The 17,529-nt window shown below is 44.4% G+C and overlaps 1 protein-coding gene across 4 annotated transcripts in view; it reads right to left on the reverse strand.

Annotated features, from left to right (window-relative positions):
• LOC144134866 (uncharacterized) overlaps window positions 1-17,529 on the reverse strand; it is a 67,869-nt gene that overhangs the window by 14,751 nt on the left and 35,589 nt on the right. The window contains exons 5-8 of one of the 4 annotated variants that reach the window (XM_077667678.1): window positions 15,653-15,736; window positions 13,525-13,631; window positions 6,420-6,540; window positions 6,272-6,343 (exon numbers count right to left, since the gene is read on the reverse strand). In XM_077667678.1, coding sequence (XP_077523804.1) covers window positions 6,324-6,343; window positions 6,420-6,540; window positions 13,525-13,631; window positions 15,653-15,736 — 332 coding nt within the window. In that variant the 3' untranslated portion in view covers window positions 6,272-6,323. Of the gene's footprint in view, window positions 1-6,271; window positions 6,344-6,419; window positions 6,541-13,524; window positions 13,632-15,652; window positions 15,737-17,529 lie in introns of those variants that run through there. The other 3 variants (XM_077667676.1, XM_077667675.1, XM_077667677.1) reach the window with 3 other exon arrangements.

The raw sequence follows: 17,529 nt of genomic DNA on the forward strand, positions 1-17,529 counted from the left end.
GTCCATAAACGCCATAAAGTTGCTTTGGCTTAGATAGACATTCGGCAGCCTTGTGTCCCGGTCGGTTACAAATACGACACATTTCTGACTGTCTATTTGATGGAACTTCCTTTTCTCTCGGGATGCCCACCTCGAACGATCCTTTGAACGAAGAAAAATATCTTTGGCGGTGGGCCTCTAGAAAGTTTTCTGCTGCCTCAGCCATTTTTTACAGCGTCTTGCACTCTCTTTTCGAGGAAAACCGCCACAACACTATGACAGATCCTCACGAACTGTTCCGCCTCCACCCAGTCATGTAAATCATCGTACGTTGTGGCCGTTCCCGACATCTCGACCTATCGGTCGAAAGGACTGAGCAAACATGATGCGTATTGCTTGCCTGTTTCGTTATAAAGCGGCTTAGTTTCACAAAACCTTTCGCTATAACCTTCTGCCATAAGCCGAAAATGTTGGAGCAAGGCTAGTTTCACCTTATCATAATCCAATGAATCTCCTGGGGACAGTCGACCGAACACATGGGGAGCTTCCTCAGTAAAAGACATACTTAGTGCTGTCGCCCATTTTTCCTTGGGCGAGCTGTGCCCTTCTGCGATACGCCGAAAAGGCTTTAATGTATGCATCTAAGTCATCCCTGCGATCGCCAAAAGGCGGAATGAATTTGTGTGGGCTAATTGGTACTGAGGGCCCCGGTGCGTGTTCTCAATTACCTCCACCAGCTTCTGCGAGCCTTACTTGGAGCTGCAATCTACGCTCTTCAGCCTCTGCCTGTCTTTTCATGCTCGCGTAGTGCCTGAGCATGCTCTTGATCGGCTGCACGCGCAACGCGTTATTTCTCTTGCTCATCGGCATCCCACGCACGCAGCTCGGCATCTCTCAACCCCAACTCTTTTCCTAATTCAACCAAATCCTTTAGAGTTGTCATCGTTTCTTTTTATGGACCTACGAAAGGGGACAAAAAATCTCACGCCTTCGTCCTTTCGTGGACGCCAATTGTCGCTAATTGGTAGCGCGTCCCCGACTTTACTAAGGGGGAACGCTATAGTGTGCAGGTTCGAAGAAAAGAACAAAGAGATCAAACAAATCCAAACGAAGCTGTATTTATAATTTAAAGGAAAGAAATGAAAAATAAAAACAGTATATGAGGCTTCCACACCTGGCAGAGCTTATAATACATTATTGGAAGAAAATAACAGTGTGTGAAGATTCTGGGCCTGCAGAGCTTACAGGAAATAAAAAAATTATGCACAGCACAATGCAGGGCTGATCTTGAATAAATACAAAAACAGAAATCTTGCATAGAAGCAAATATTGTAAATAAAAAAAAAACATAAACCAGCACTTCAAAAACACAAAGTAAAAATTTTACGTCTCTACAATGGCACAGAAGGAAAAAATGTTTTTAATGAATATAAACATATATAGCTGTTGTTTGATAAACAAAAAAACACGTAAATAATGATAATAAAAATGAAAAAAATTCAATGCGGTGCAGGTGGCTCAAGCTGCTTTTGCAAAATCACTGACATTATATTCACGGTCCAGCTGAGCAGCCGTTGCTACCCATTTGACGCAAGCACAGGAGCCGCCACCTCCCGCATAGCCTGCATGTAATACAGCTGCCATTACAAATTAATAGTGTTAATCAAAACTGAGATGTCACTTCAGTTTTATGCTAAGGGTCGGGTACTGAGATATTTTGGAAAAAGTATGGTGTAACAAACTCCTGTCAGTTTCTTAAATTCAGCTCTCCAAACCACCCCCCGCAAGAGGCGTTAAAACAAAAGTTGAGGTGTTGTAAAAATAGCAATGATATTTATGCTTAAGATGACAGTTTCTAGTCTGCAAAGTGCAGTGTGCGGGGTGAATACACACCTCCAGCGAGCTCTGCTGAAAGTCAGCATCCTGACTGTTCCGGGCCTCAGTAAGGTCCGGCAAATGCCGCGATTCTTACAGCGTCTGGAGCAGCACCTCATCGACCTCATCGTCGCTTCCCAAGAAGGCTAGGCGTTGCACGCGGTGCGTGCTGTTGTGGCAGCTCTTGCGTGGGCTGCCGAGGGGGCTCTGGTGTGGGCTGCAGTGAGGGCTCTGATTTGAGGGCTGAGGTGAGGGCTGCGGCGACTGCTTTGGTGTAGCTGTCAGGAAAACAAATGTGCTTATCATGCAATGCGGTATGGCGGGAAATAAGCAAAGCATTTAGTACAGTGTATTGGATGACATGACATGAATACATAGGGCAGTAATCTGGGGCAGCATTGTTGCAGCATATTTCATATGCAGATTCGCTAGACTACTAGGAGATATCGCAGTTTCACTGCAAGAGAAAAAACATTCTACACAGCGTGAGAAAGCGAGAGAGAGACAGTTTTGGGAATAGTGCAAAATCACTGCAGTTATTTGGCTACTGCTGCAGACGCTGCCAGAAAGGCTAGTGCTATTACTTGCAAGCAGATGCCAGAAAGGGTAGTATGCAGCATGAATAATGGCAAGTCAAGTCACTGTCTCTGGGGCTCAGTGTGTCTTGTGGACAACTTTCTCAGGCTCTCCGTTCATCTCCTCTGCTGTAACAGGGTAAAAGGTCCGGCTAGTTGGTACTGACAAACCATTAAACGAAAAGAGCACCAGCAAAAGAGAAGAAATCAATAATGCAGTGCATCAACTAGTTTATGCATTGCTGTACCTCCTCCGACACTGAAATAAATCTTAGATGAAGTATGCAGTGTTTGTAAGGAGCAAGACGCACATTAAGTTGTTAAAGGGTCTATCTACACGGGGTTGCGCACGCAGCCGCCCGTCGCCGCCATGGTTCCAACCAGCACCCTGCTGGCCAGATAGGCGACATGCTGATCGAATGGAGACTGGCCATGTGCTTACGGGTGTACTGGCGGCGTGGTGCTAAGTAAAGTCGGTGACGGGCAGCTGGCGACCATTGGCGACGGGCGGCTGGTCCTCCTATGGCAAGAAGCCATAGCGCCATAAATTCGTACACGAGCGCCTTAACGTTCTTCCCAGCAGGAAACGTTTCAATTGCCCATGACGTCGTTGCGGTTTACAAACGACAGTGTAGAGCCACTTCAGTAGCCTCAGCATCGAAGAACGACGGCCTGACGCCTATGGCGCTGTCCGTGCCTACAAGAGGGATAATACGGCCTCCCCGGCCGTCAAGCACGCCTCCTCCGGTGTGCCTGTAATAGGATGCGGCAAGGCATGTTAAACTGGCATTTCACAGAAAGACGTTAAAAGACTCACCTGGCCTGTTGGTTTAAGCGCGCTAATGCTGCCCTTTTTCGGCAACAAAGCACTTGCGAAAGGTGTCGCCAAACGTCTGCGGTGTTCATGGCCGGATTCTCGTTGTTGTGCATCAACGCGAGTAAGTTCCACATCTCACGCTTTTCAACAGCTGTGTGTGCGTTTGTTAAGTCTCCAGAAGCCGTATTAAGATCAGCTCTTTGTCGCTCCGCATTCCTTGTTTTGGCGCCATTTCAAGACTAGAATCCCGCGTCAGGAACTGCAGCAGCGAACACAGCGGGGAAAACAGACCAAATTTGTCTAGTTTCTCAAAAGCAGGGAATAACAGAGAAAAACTACGCTCTGGGTTCGGACTACTATGTTTTCACAGGAACATATGCGTGAGCTGCGCTGCAGCAACTTGTAGCACAGTGAAGAGCGAGCGAAAACAAGCAAGGTTGTTAGTGTACGCCCATCCACCTTACTTGATTCTTGCTCCTTTACAACTGAATAATTTGTGTGTGAGACGTTTATGCGGACAAAAATGTTTATGTTACCCAAAGAGCCGTGCTTCGTGGTGGTCTTGTATTTAATTAAGTAAAAGGATCATAACCCCAATTACATACTTGGCATATGGCACCTTTAACCCAATAACACAGGCTTATCTCAAGTTGTCTTCATCAAATTTTCGGGCCTGACGTTCGTTGCAGGTTTCTTTCTGAAGGCTCGTGGCCTTCACTGGCTTCGATAACTGTTCACAGCGCACTTTGGGCAACCACATAAAACCTTGATTTCAGACGACGCGTAAAAAACCGGGAAGACCGCTATGTTGACTGTTCAAAACTGCCAGCGCGCCCTAACGGCACGAAAAAGCTACCCACAAAAGCAGCCCTTTGGAAATGTGAATATTCTTCTTGTTTTGCTTCGCGTAGGTGAAAATGAAAGACATTTTTTCTAAAGAATAAACCAAACTTTATTTTATTAGCTGCGCGTTTTTGTAGAAAAGATAACATACGGTCTCTTCTCGTGCAAATAAATGCTTCTGAGGCAGCACCCTACAAGGCATTGGTTGATTCCGCGTTTCGTCACCCATTGACGCCTCGCCTAGTCGTCATGCTGCCGTCATTTTGACGTCACACTTTAGAACTTTACAGCGAGTTCCGTAATTCGGGCCCTGGTTACGTAATAACATCTAGGTACAATTATTACTGCATAAATTTCGTAATACTTCAAGAAGAATTGATCAATTTGTTACCTAGAATAACCCTTAGAAATACCACATCTCTGCCACCAATTTTCTTTCAGAAAGTGCGTGGAATAGCCAGGTACATCAAGGACTGCGTAGCTTTCACGGTATCATATCTGTGTAATCGTTTCCTCGACAAGAAAATAAAATCTCTTCTGCAGACCACTCATTTTATCTTCCTTATGGTGAACACACTGAATGCTGAGATGAAGAAAAATAATCAGTCTATTTACTGTAGCAAGATGTGCTCAGACTGCGCTGTTTAGAGTGTTTGATATTTACAAATGAAAAAAAAAGAACGCCAAATACTCCGCAACCTTCGACTTCGGCCATGTTTTATTACCCGCTGACTTCATCTGAAAGCCAGAAGAATATTCCCTGTTATGTGCAAACGTATTTTTTCCTGCACCGATTATAATCACCTGTTAAACTATTTGCATGTTTAACGGTCAAGGACAGAAGTTTATTCAGTTGTGAGCTATGCGCTCACTCACGCGCTGGGCTTGTTGCTGACCCGGCAGAAACTGCCTGCTACCAATCGTGCTTTAAGTGCGAAAGCGCTACTTATCGATGTCTAATCGGCTCGCTGAGTTTCTGTGAACCGTGGCCTTGAGGGTGACCATAGGCAAACCATAAATAAATATATAAAGCAAGTATTGCCGCCCTGGGACTGGAACCTACGGTGGTGCAAAACGATCAGTTTTGCTGCCACTGCACGAGAGCCCTGTTGTATTTTTTGAAACATGGCATTCATTGCACTAAAATGAAGCTCTATTTACATTAGCTATTCAGAAAGGTTTTGGATAACGCCAAGAAAAACATCTCAGAAAGACAAAGCAGCAAGGAACTAAAGAGTAGGTATGTCTAAGCACATCAAGAAGAGGGAGTGGCAATCCGCTTTCAAGTCTATTCAAACGCTTCCATCAGAAGATCAATCAATTGGCACAAATAACATTTTTTCTAAAGAACTGGTTAAAAGTGCAGGTTCAATATTGTAGTTTTCCATAAGCTTTGTAGATAAATAAGAAAACATATGAACAGGATCATCAACATACTGCACTCTTTCGATGTATCGTGTGGTATGAGAAGTGAATTAAATTCGTTTTTTCAATGGTTGTTGAAAGACATCCGAGAACAGAATTTCCTCCTTACAACAGATGAGTCCCGTAGACTTGTATCAGGAATATCACAGAGATGGCAGCTCAAAGATAAAACAGAAATGTCCTTCTTTTTGTGGATATTGTGGTTCCTTGATGATATTGTGTTTTGATAACGGGACAAATTTTATAGTACAGTGTCGTTTATGCAAACCCTTGCTTTAATTCTTGTGCTTTGGTGGGTAATAAATTAGCCGTAGCTTTTAGCACTGCTATTGTTATGTCGCCCTTTTAGATCAGCATGGGCTCCGCTCATACTGTTGTAGGGCCTACTTGTCAATTGGAAGCAACAGAAGGGCACTATGGTTGCGTCGGCGCAAACGGTCTCAACGCGCGGCTTCGCGGCAACCCACAATCGAACCTAAAAAGCGCGGGTTCGAGTCCGATTCAGAGGTATACGTAACCACTCGTGTTTTTTTCGGGTTTTCGTGTGGTGTGGACGTCCGGCTGGACGCACAAAAATTTTGCATAAGGGGGGCGAAAATATAGCAGTTAACTTTACTCCCGCATGTAATGCAGACTTCGCTTCAAGGCTACATCCCGCTAATATCGCCAAATGACAATAGGTCCTTAGTTGAGCGCGTAAAGCACATATAACACCGGTGGTTGTGCTATGCGCATGGAAATGTGCATTAGATCATGATGCAATATCTCCGAAATAAAAATCGAAGCCCCGGTAAATCTCCTTAGCAGTTCTAGCGGGCGCAGAGAAAACCTAAAAAAAATCGATGTTTAAAATTTATGTTGGTTGGAACGCTTGCTTCGGCAATTTCAAATTTTTTGCAGCTCACTGGTGAATGGTCTCTTCTTGCGTGGTGAAGCTGCGACGTTGATGTTGTAACCATTAATGTGCGAGGAGGCAAGCGCAAGATGCCAGTTAGACAAGGAGTGGGCAAGGCAGGTGGGTGACACCTGTGGGGGAGAGGTGGATGGGTCTGATTGGACATAATGCACCCTCCAAGGAACGTTCTTGGGCACTGAGGACCCAGTTCTATCTGTGGGCACCACGCTTCATAATCAAACCAACTTAACATTTCAGCTTAACACTTTTTATTCATGTTGCCCAGAATTGTAATGGCTATCAAAATTTTTACAGCCGACCTGGTAAAAGCCCAGTTCTGGCTGGAGCTCTCTTTTGCGCGTACTGTCATGAAAACTATCATGACCAGATGACGGAGTGTAGCGTATCAATGAGGCAAAGTGTTACGACTGGGGTCCAGGCGCGGAAAAAATTCTTTTTCAGATAGGAGATGGCACAGTAACTGTCTCACTTCTCAATCGGCGCCTCAACCACGCCACAAGGATGGGGTGAAGAACAGAGCGAAACAAAAAAGAGAGAAACAGCTGCCATTGTGAAAAGCTTCAGGGAGGAGGAGGGTGATAGAGAGGAGGATCACAGAGCGTGGAGTGCCCATATTAGTTCCTTGCACGGTGAAATGCTGCTCTCTCTTCCTCCTGCTGATCGGACAACACGCTTCATTACTATCGAATGTACTTGCTGCGGCTGGTGTCAAACCTCACCTTACTTGCGGCGATCTCCTCTTTGGAAACCTGCCAATTAAGGCCCTAATTAAGACTCCTATTAAAGGCCACCTCGCTCACCACAAGGGCACTTCGCCGCCATTAAGGTTCGACAAGAAGGAGTCGTCGCATTTGCTAATTAGGGAGCAAAATTTCTTTCAGAACTTGTCTCCACTTTGCTTTTTTCCAGAAACGCAAGGAATTCATGATAAGAAAAACATATCGCGAAGTCGACACAAAACCGAGCTGCGCTACAACTTCGTGTTATAGTTATATGCGTAAAGTTTTGTCGATCTTTTTCGTCCTTAAATCCTGATTCCTAATGCACTATATCTTTATCAAATGTAAAACCAATGAAAATTTCTCTTCTTCTCATACCCATGCTTAACGGAATAATGGCGCTGATCAAGTGACAGGACAGCAGAAGAGTACAAACACACACAAGCGCCAACTTAAAACTTTATTGTTTGGCTGCCAATATGCCGAATATATACCAAGCAACACACCCAAACTGCGACCAATTATCAAACAGTCACGCACAAGGAGGCAATGTGCGAAGTGGCAAATCATGAAATCGCACGAGGCAAACAACATGACGTGTGCACAAAGCTCTACCGCAGCACGTGGAACATCCCTGTCTCAGATGACTAACTGGCAAAAAACAAGAGGTAAAAGACGGGACGACACAAGCTAAAACCTAAACTAATCACTAACATATCACTGAAGAAAAATTATGACGGCAGGCCACGTCACAAAACCAGGGAAATGACAAAGGAGGACTAAAAGGGCTAAAACCATGGGAATGAAACCTGAAACGTCAACAGAACACGCAAAGACTCAGCCGTATTCTAAAACGCTCCTTACCTTACTAAGGGCGCCTCACGCACCGTAAGGCTACCTTATGTCAATTCTGAAACGTCCCTTACAAAGGAGCCCTAAGTGAGGGCCGCCTTGGTGCTTCCCCACGCTAAGGGAGCCGGCATGCTACCTTCATGCTTCCTAACCCCGCTCCTTTACCTGAAGGGTTGCTTTCCCACAAGGGTGTGTACACAGTACCGCTCGCAGCTCGTATGCACACGTCCCGCAGCAGCTCTGCGCGCGCGTAGCGAAGACAGCCGTCGAGCCAGCCGAGCAGGCGCGAAGTGCCTGCCCGCCCCGTCGTCTTTCTTCCTGTGGCGCGTGATTGTCGTCGAGTGTGCTTCCAGAGTTCACGACAATGCTGTCACGCGCGTACGTCTCGGACGATGGCAGCTTTGAAGCCTACGGAAGGATTTTACGACGCGCAGCTGGACTTCTGCACGGCGATGTTTATAGACCTCCGGTGTCGCCTCGGCTGCGGAGTCTCGCAGATCGCCTCAACCCATTGGAGCTCTACAACGACCACGAATTTTTAGCACGCTACCGCTTTTCCAAAGAAGCTGTGAAAGCCATACTGGCGGAGCTGCAAACTACGGACATGGCAGACAACAGAGGAGCTCCGCTGTTGGAGTGTGGAAAAGAAGGTTTGCGTGTCTGAGCAAGCAAGAAACTGGAAACCAAACTTGAAAGAACAACTGCAATCATCACAGCATGCGCAGCTCTTCACAACGTTGCCTGCTCTTTGAGGGACCCACTTCCTAATGGAGATGAGCCAGAACTTGAAGAGGATGATGAAGCAGGGCCAAGTGTTCCTGATAGTCATCTGGGCACGCAGCATAGAACCCGCCTTATCGATCGTTGCTTCACAAGGGACCAAAGTGACGCAAACGACAATGAAATGGATTCCGATTAGAGGTAATACTTGGCGATTACTGCAGTGTAAAAGTTTTGCCTGAACTAAGGAGGCTGAAAAAGGTATTATTAACGGAAAATCACATGCAAAAAAGCACAATGGAATGTCCCTGAGTCCAGTAGAAATTTATTTTGCCCTTTATGGCATCTTCAAGCCGTTGTCGTTCGTGCTTTTCACTGCTTCAAGCTGCTTGGAAAGAACAGCCTGTTTGAGTTGCTCAGTTTTTAGTTTCGCTCTCAAGACCCTAATTTTCAATCTGTAAACGGCACTTCTCTTGTGCCTTTCATCCACATATTGTTCTTGTTTTGCTGCATGCTCATCAGTAATCATCTTCATTCTTGACTTGTGTTCGATGCACCTTTGACATTTGTCATCCTCCGCAGCCTGAAGACGAGCCTCGAGCTCAGCAGACAGCGCCTGCTAGACAGCAGCAGCTCGATCTTTTTGCCTACGGCGCGCTACAGGCTCTGATACTTCATCCAGGCTGCATGGTGGTGCAACTCTTTCATCCTCAGTTGACGGCCCAGCAGCACTAACGTCAGGTGCTGGTGAGGCCAGCAGCGTGGCATCAGAAAGTCCGTCTTCGCTTTGGAAGATCACTGTAGACTCTGCAAGAATTGTAAATAAAACATTCTATAGTCCAGTTTGTTGCAGATTATTATTAGGAATTTTTTGTACTGTGCACGACTACCAACAAGGCAGGCAATACGAACTTTGTTGTCATTGTTTAAGGCATAGCAGCTTGCAAACTGCGAATTCTGGCCATCAGCAGGCAGAGGGCATGCAGTACAGTGGTGCACCAAACAAAAGCTGCAGTGGTATAGTAAATTTGTAAACTTAAGCGGTTGACAACCGAAAGGCTTCCTTCTCACACCAGAGGTGCCCCGCCGTATGCGGTCTTTCGACGATTTACGATGTCAGAACAGAATCATGACTTGAAGTTTTTTATACAGAACATTAGTTTCCAGGCTGCATGACGCGCCCTCCAACTTCGGCAAATAAATACTCGCCCTAAACGGCACGCAAAAAATAAACATTAAAATTATTTAAAACCTGCGAAATTCCTAGCAATGGCCTCGAAATGACTGGTTTCATGTTACGCGTCCAGCCCAACAGCTTCCGTAGTGTACTGTCATTCCTTCATGAAAAACGTAAACGTACAAACATTCCTCGTCGTCTGAACTGAAGGAATTTTTCTTGAGGTTGGTTGACCTCCGGATCTCCCGGTTGTTGGGCATAAAAAATTATTTGAGGGACTGCCGCCGTCGCTGACAACAGTGGCACCTGGGCCGGCTCACAGTTCACACAAGGAGCTAAGCCGTTCCGTCGCCAGCGCTTTTCTGGCCCTTAGGTTGGCACGACCGCTGCCAATTCGTCAGGTAGAAACACTCAAGGCGCTTTGTTAAGTGCACAGACACTACGCGAATGCTCAAGCGAAGTGAGCTCGCATGGCAGCCATGGACAAAGGACCGCCGAAGAGCGCCTGATCCAGATTCGCACACCGCGAGACACCACGCCGTTTCTAGAAATCGGCCCTTTCAACAGCCACCTGTTCAACGGGCTGCTCTTTGCTTTCGACGGGGCGCTTCTGGCATCGCGGTAGCCACTGTAATCGCAGTGACAAGCGGAACTGAAGGCTGCGAAAAACTATTCGACTGAAGACAAGAACGCATTCATGTCGCTAGCCAAGCGGGCGCCAAAAAAAGATTCTTCGAATATATCGACAGCAGCAAGTGTTCATCAGAAGTGGCGACCATTACACTGTTCACAAGACAAAGTAATATCATTATAATAGCACCGCCAACTACAAAATTTCCTGACTGCAGACAAGTATACTTTGGCGAACTGCATTACATAGGGATAGGAAAAATGTGCAGCTATGAAAGCAGCAACAGTAAATATATATATATATATATATATATATATATATATATATATATATATATATATATATATATATATATATATATATATATATATATATATATATATATATATATATATGGTCCAAGGGGATGACCGGCTCGACGAGAGTGACGGCGGTAAGTGCAACTTACTGCGCTGCTTTTAATATATATATGTATATATATATATATATATATATATATATATATATATATATATATATATATACATATATATATTAAAAGCAGCGCAGTAAGTTGCACTTACCGCCGTCACTCTCGTCGAGCCGGTCATCCCCTTGGACCATGCTGGCGATTATATTTTAAACGTCGGCGCTGGCTCGAGGCCGGTCACTGTCAAAAGCGTTTGGTGCCGTCGTAGCGATGTGCGGCACTATCGCTTCTATTTGTGAGAGCCTTTCATCCACCGGCTTTGATGGAGGACCACCACCTGTCATGAAACATGCACACTTCGAATTAGTACTTATCATTTGCAAAAAGCACGGAAACTTACCTGTACCCATAACTCCTCTTGATAGCCTGGCCAGTTCTTTCTTCGCCTTCTGCTTCATGTTGTCCCACAATTTCTTCAGTTGCTTCACTTCGCGAGGTCGCACGTTCGGCATGCTGTTATATTCACAGCACAACCGCTCCCAAGCTCTTGATTTTGCGATGAGTGAATCTCCGTCGGTTTTCTTACATTCAACTAAATGTTTGCATTTTCCAATCAGCTCTTGAAGAATATCTTTCTCTTCCTCGGTGAAATACAACTTCCCGGGGATATCGGCGTAAATAATAAACACAACCCGAGCACAAACGACACACACACGAGAATAGCGAAGACTGCGGCCCTTGGTACACTCCGCCGGTGGCAGCGGTTTTTGTTGCCAGACTCAGTTTGCTTCGTTGCCAAAATCAGACGTTTTAAAACAGTCAACGAAGTTTTTACGAACTAGATAGACACTGTGCTGACGAATAGCAAATAAAGGTAATTTTATGAGCAAGTTCATTTTAATTTTCGCAAATAGTGCTAAAATCTTTAAGAGTTCTTGTGCATAATCTCGACACAAGTATGGCCATGACACCTCCCTTCCTCCGTAAGGAACTCCATTCGTGAGGAAGCCCTAAGGAAGCCTTCAGCATTCCGAGCGGCCATCTTAGGCCGCCTTACATTTATGCAGCATGAAGGCCTCCTAACTAAAGGTAAGGAAATGGTGTAAGTTAACGAGCGTTTTAGAATTCGGAGTGGTATGTTCCGCTCCTGTCAAACTTTCTGCCCTTTGTAAGAAATCCTGTCATGTCAAGAAAGCGAAGCCAGACTGCATAATCAACCATGAGAACAAAATCGTAGCCTGTTCTGAAGGAGTCGTTTACAAGCTCTCTCTAACATGTGGTGCCAGTTACATGGGCCAAACAGGAAGGTGCCTCAACGAGCGTCTGAAAGAACATCGCAGGAAGTTACGTCAATTGGCACTTGAAGGCCATTTAGCCGAACACTGCAGGTCCTGCAAGTGCAGGGCGCTACTCATTAAATGCTCTGTTATTTACAAGCACAAAGATCAGCTCACCCGGGAAATTGTAGAAGCGCAAGAAATAGCGCGAGCTGAGAAGACTTGCATCAGCGCGGCATCAATCTGCCTAACGAGAAAAGAATTAACCTTCCTCACCGAACGAGAGCACTCTGGAGGTGGCAGACCTATTTGAAGGGTTTTGATTTTGTTCTCCTTTACACGTCATACAGGGCCCCAAGGTCGTGTCAGCATGTTTAGTATGTTTTTTGCGTTTTTATACCAGGTTCCTTGTTATTCACTTTCATCGAATTTAGCCGTGTTTTTGTTGGCTTTGTAGTTTTGTTTTATGGGTCTTGTTTTACACTGAGTATTTGCGTGTTCTGTGGACGTTTCAGGTTTCATTCTCATGGTTTTAGCCCTTTTAGTCCTTTGTCATTTCCCTGGTTTTGTGACGTGGCCTTCCGTCATAATTTTTCTTCAGTGATATGTTAGTGATTAGTTTAGGTTTTAGCTTGTGTCGTCCCGTCTTTTACCTCTTGTTTTTTGCCAGTTAGTCATCTGAGACAGGGATGTTCCACGTGCTGCGGTAGAGCTTAGTGCACTCGTCATTTTGTTTGCCTCGTACGACTTCATGATTTGCCCCTTCGCACATCGCGTCCTTTTGCGTGACTGTTTGATTATTGGTCGCAGTTTGGGCGTGTTGCTTGGTATAAATTCGGCATATTGGCAGCCAAACAATAAGGTTGTAAGTTGGCGCTTGTGTGTGTTTGTACTCTCCTGCTGTCCTGTCACTTGATCTGCGCCATTATTCCGTTACGCATGTCTGACCAACTTGCCCAATCCTTTACGCTTCTCATACCCACTCGTGCAAGAAAACAATCTCGTCTACATCGCGCCATTCAGGAGTGGAAATGACCTAGCCTATCGTGCCTCACAAATGGCAGACTGTGCTCTTTCCCTTGATCAGCATAAAAATGGAGAGTGGAGAGTTTCACATAGAGAAAGACGGAGAGCGGACCTAATTTAGCCTTTGAAAATTTAGATGGATGGTTTGCTCAAGACCGGAAACCACTGTCGAAGGCAGCTCTCGAAGCCTGTCCTATCAGCCAAGAATAAAGATTCTTTTCTGGATAGTAAGAGAAAAGGATATTTATTTTTTAAGGTTCGGGCAGTCAGTGTCGAAAACTACCTCGTATATGCCTGTATCGTTGCAGGCGTCGGAGAACGCCTCGGAACACTTCGTTGGCATACCGGTGCAGGCAGCAGGAGTGGTGAGCAGCGCCATACACCAGATTCCTGCAATATAAAAGCGCGCATGCGTCCCCTAAAAAACTTTTGCCAGCCTGTTTGCTTCAATTCAGATCATAGCCCACTCTACTATTTTCAGGGGATGCAGATGGTTCGCCTATAAGAGCAGGCCACATTATTGTTAATCTTTTTTTAAGTGTTTTGTGGAACCATGAAGCGTCTCTTTAGTTTTTGTTAATTTGGCTCATCTAGATGTAGGCTGCATATTCTATGCTATTGCCTTGAGGGGCGAAGTTCCTCTCTGCGAATTCGCGATAATCTGATAAAAGTGCAAATATATTGAACATTAAAAGCCAAATTTTTCTCTAACTGAGAATAAGAAAGACTATATTATATTGAAAGCATTGAATATATGCCTTTGAAAATTAGGAATCTCTTGGGTTTTGTGTTAAAGTACGTGCTCATTCAAGGTTATCCGCCATTCCGCTGCAGTGGTCTTATCTTTTGCTCGTTAGCAGCAATATGGACATTTCAAACAGTCACGCAGTGTTATCTTTTAAAATACAAAAATGTCACTGACAAGCTGTTACCAATGTCAATACACACAAATATTTGCATGAAAGCCACAAAACAGAAAGAAACACTTAACATCAATAAATAGTGCTTCATAAGAATACAGCAAAACATAAATACTTTGAATGGCGACAAAAAATTCGAAAAGAATTTCGCTGTTCTCATTCTTTTATGTACCCTTGCTGGCTAACGGTACAATTGCGCCGTATACCTAAGGTATTTTAAGGCTGCAGTTGGCTGCAAGTGGCGAGTAACAAAAGATTTGCACAAGTGCGGCATCAACGCAGAGGTGGATTTGCAACGCATGGCGGTGCAACAGCAATACAACTAGTTTGTTCGGACAGCAGAGTTTAGGAGAGTCAAGGAGACGGTCACAGGAAGTGCAAGGATGTTTTTTAATGAGAACCTAGGTTTTTAACGCAAGCGGTAAAGTTTGTAGAATACTTCACCTCTTTTTATCAATATTTCCGTAAAAAATTGGTTGCAGCTGTGCGATGGAAAAATAGCTGTGATAAAAGAAAAAGACTAGCCTGGAAAAGTTGTGATTGGGTGCTGCAGAAAGCAATAAAACCAGCAAATATACGTGGCAGTTTATGGCGCGATATTTGCGTCAGTTGTCAATGAAGCCAGTAATGTTATATAACTTTCAGGAACTTTCCTACAAATTAAGACATCACTGCACACGACGATCGGCCTATAAAAATGTTATTTGCAAAGATATGCTCCGGCCAGCGCTACATTCAGCCCAACAGCACTCGTACAATTTTTAAACTATGCGTTTGAAAAAGACTGATTCCAGCCTACCTCTCGCCAGCTGCAAATATGGGTTTATCGCTTACGCCAAATTCACGAACCGCAGTGCTGTACGCTGTCATTCCGCTGCTCTGGTCGTCTGCCGCTTGTGCTAATTTGTTTACTTGCTTCTATAACATCATTTTGCCCGCCGGTTTTTCCCACTCTTGGGCAGAATCCGCAACATAAATTTTTCCAAATTCCTGTAATTTTAAGCCCCCTAATGTCCAAGGTACTTCCGTGGAAACTCAGGATATAAGATTATCTCAGAACGGTGGAATGCTCAGTCGTTAATAATTTCTCTCAACGCGCTAACACTAGAAATGTACTGAATAAAGCATAAATATGAGTAGTGTTATTTCTTGTTCTGCAACGATTCCTGGCGCGTTTCAACTGTTCAGGCTAAATTTGCGACACCTGTTTTGAAAAGTAGTTAGCATATACCTTTTCAGACATTCGAGCCGATGTTGCTAAGAAAATATTGAAAACGCTTTACACTAGTGATGTCCTGTGCGCACATGTGTATCATCTCACGCACCGCTGTATTGCTCCGCAAGCAGGCCACAGAGCTGTCTTTGTAAATGTTTGCATAAAGCATTGATAAAATCCTTCAATCGTTGAGGTAATTGTGAAAATAATATGACAATTACCAGAAATAGAGAGAGCCTTCTTGTACAACCAATTTTGTTTCACCTTATACGTACCTCCCCATATGCCGGGCAGACTCAAAACTGAGCAGTTTTCATAATCAGAAAAAACGAGTGTGTAGTTCCTCGGGTGCCATGTTTCTGTTAGTTATAGAAAGGATAAAGAAAGCACAATCTTGAATAAGATAAATATTTAAAAAACTATGACTCATAGACAAAAACAAGGACAGATTCTAAGCATGCAGCAATAGCAGCATTGTTTTTAAATTACGTATTTATGTCTTTATTAATTTCTGGAGTATAAATGAAGCAGCCTCAGTGCACGTCTTGAATTGTGTCCAAGCGAGGAAATAAAAGCTGCGCATGATCCTCAAGGTGCAAAAAATCGCAGCTCGTTAGCTGCTATGGTTAACCGCAATAAAAAGCTAGTAGCTTGTGCGTATCCGTGAAGGATAACTTTGTCAGTAACTTCAAGCGGAGAGCTGCACCTTTCTCACTAACAAGTAGGCGATCATTGTTTCTTTTCCGAAAATATCGCGATTGGAAAAATATTAGCCAGTTATAAATCTTGTCTTTCATTTAACGTTGCAGGCAACACTTGAGTTTCGTAATATTTAGGTACGTTAATTCTTTGTTCGTAAGAATGCACAGCAATTGTTTTCATGCTAATGTTCCTAAACTTTTTAATCTAGTGATTGCGATAGCTGCATATAGTAGGAATCGAAGTGAAGTTTCAGACATGTTATTGGTGTAGATATTTGTCACAGACATCACTTAATGGTTGCAGGAGCAATATTTGAGTCCTTATAACCCTTTTAGGCGCCGATTGTGACTTACGTGAAAATCTTTTTTTTCCTAATACATACTTTGAAGGTACAAACAAAGCCACTGAACTTGGGGATCCAACACAAACCTCCACCATTCATTTTATACAGGTAAGCAAACAATTGTGCACAAAGCGCCTTGGTGGTCACTGATTTTCACAATTAACATGCCCTGTATTCAGCGCTGTTAGATTTTATATTGAGCTCGTCAGGCTCTCTGCCATATGGCAACCCGTGTTAGAACAAAAGCATGGTACAGCTTTAGCTAGTGGCTAATTGCAAATGGAATGATCAGTCTGATATATCTCATTTTTTTATTGATTTTCATAAACAAAGATGCCAGATTGAGCTGCCCGTCTCCTTAGGCAGGCTAGCACCTCCTTTGAAAATCTTTCGAATTACTTCCGAAGATTTCAGCTGCACGGCAGAAGCCGACACTTTTTAAAATGTGCCATGCAATACCGCAATGCTTGGGCCCACGCATGACTTCAACTTACACTGCAGAACAAACTGCGCGGCGGCTTCTATTCATTCAGCATGTGTCACTACAATTAGAAAGCTTTGTTCTGCATGGACATTTTTCTCAATTATTTATTTGGCATGAGAGCACCTGGCTGACACGTAATAGCCACTGTTAGAACTTCTTCATCGACGGATGCCGATGTCATCATCACTTGCAAGTTTCCATGGAGCTGCGCCTCTCGCACTGCAGCGCTTCATTTTCATTTTAAAAAATGCTTCGTTCCTTTCTCTCACGGCCTTCATGGCCCCGCTCCTTTGAGGTGTCCACACAACAGCAGGTAGACCCTGAGGTCTTTCACATGGTGCCTAAACCCGGCATCCTCACATGACGCCACCCTAATCAAAGCAAGACAGAATTAGTAAAGTCGACAGGCCCAGCCTGCGACAGTGGCCAAAAGGTTTCCTGCTGTAAGCATGGAACGCTATCGACGACGATGATAAAGCCTCCGAACCAATATTGGCACTAATATTGCCGAAGCGGACGAAGAGCTGAGCCGAGAATCAGAATTTATTCGTCGCGAGGCGAACGTTCTTCACGGGACTGAAGTGTTGTACCAGCAGATAAACAACCTGGATGAGATCTTCGAG

The sequence above is a fragment of the Amblyomma americanum genome, chromosome 5 (genome assembly GCF_052857255.1).
Source record: "Amblyomma americanum isolate KBUSLIRL-KWMA chromosome 5, ASM5285725v1, whole genome shotgun sequence".
Lineage (NCBI taxonomy): Eukaryota > Metazoa > Arthropoda > Arachnida > Ixodida > Ixodidae > Amblyomma > Amblyomma americanum.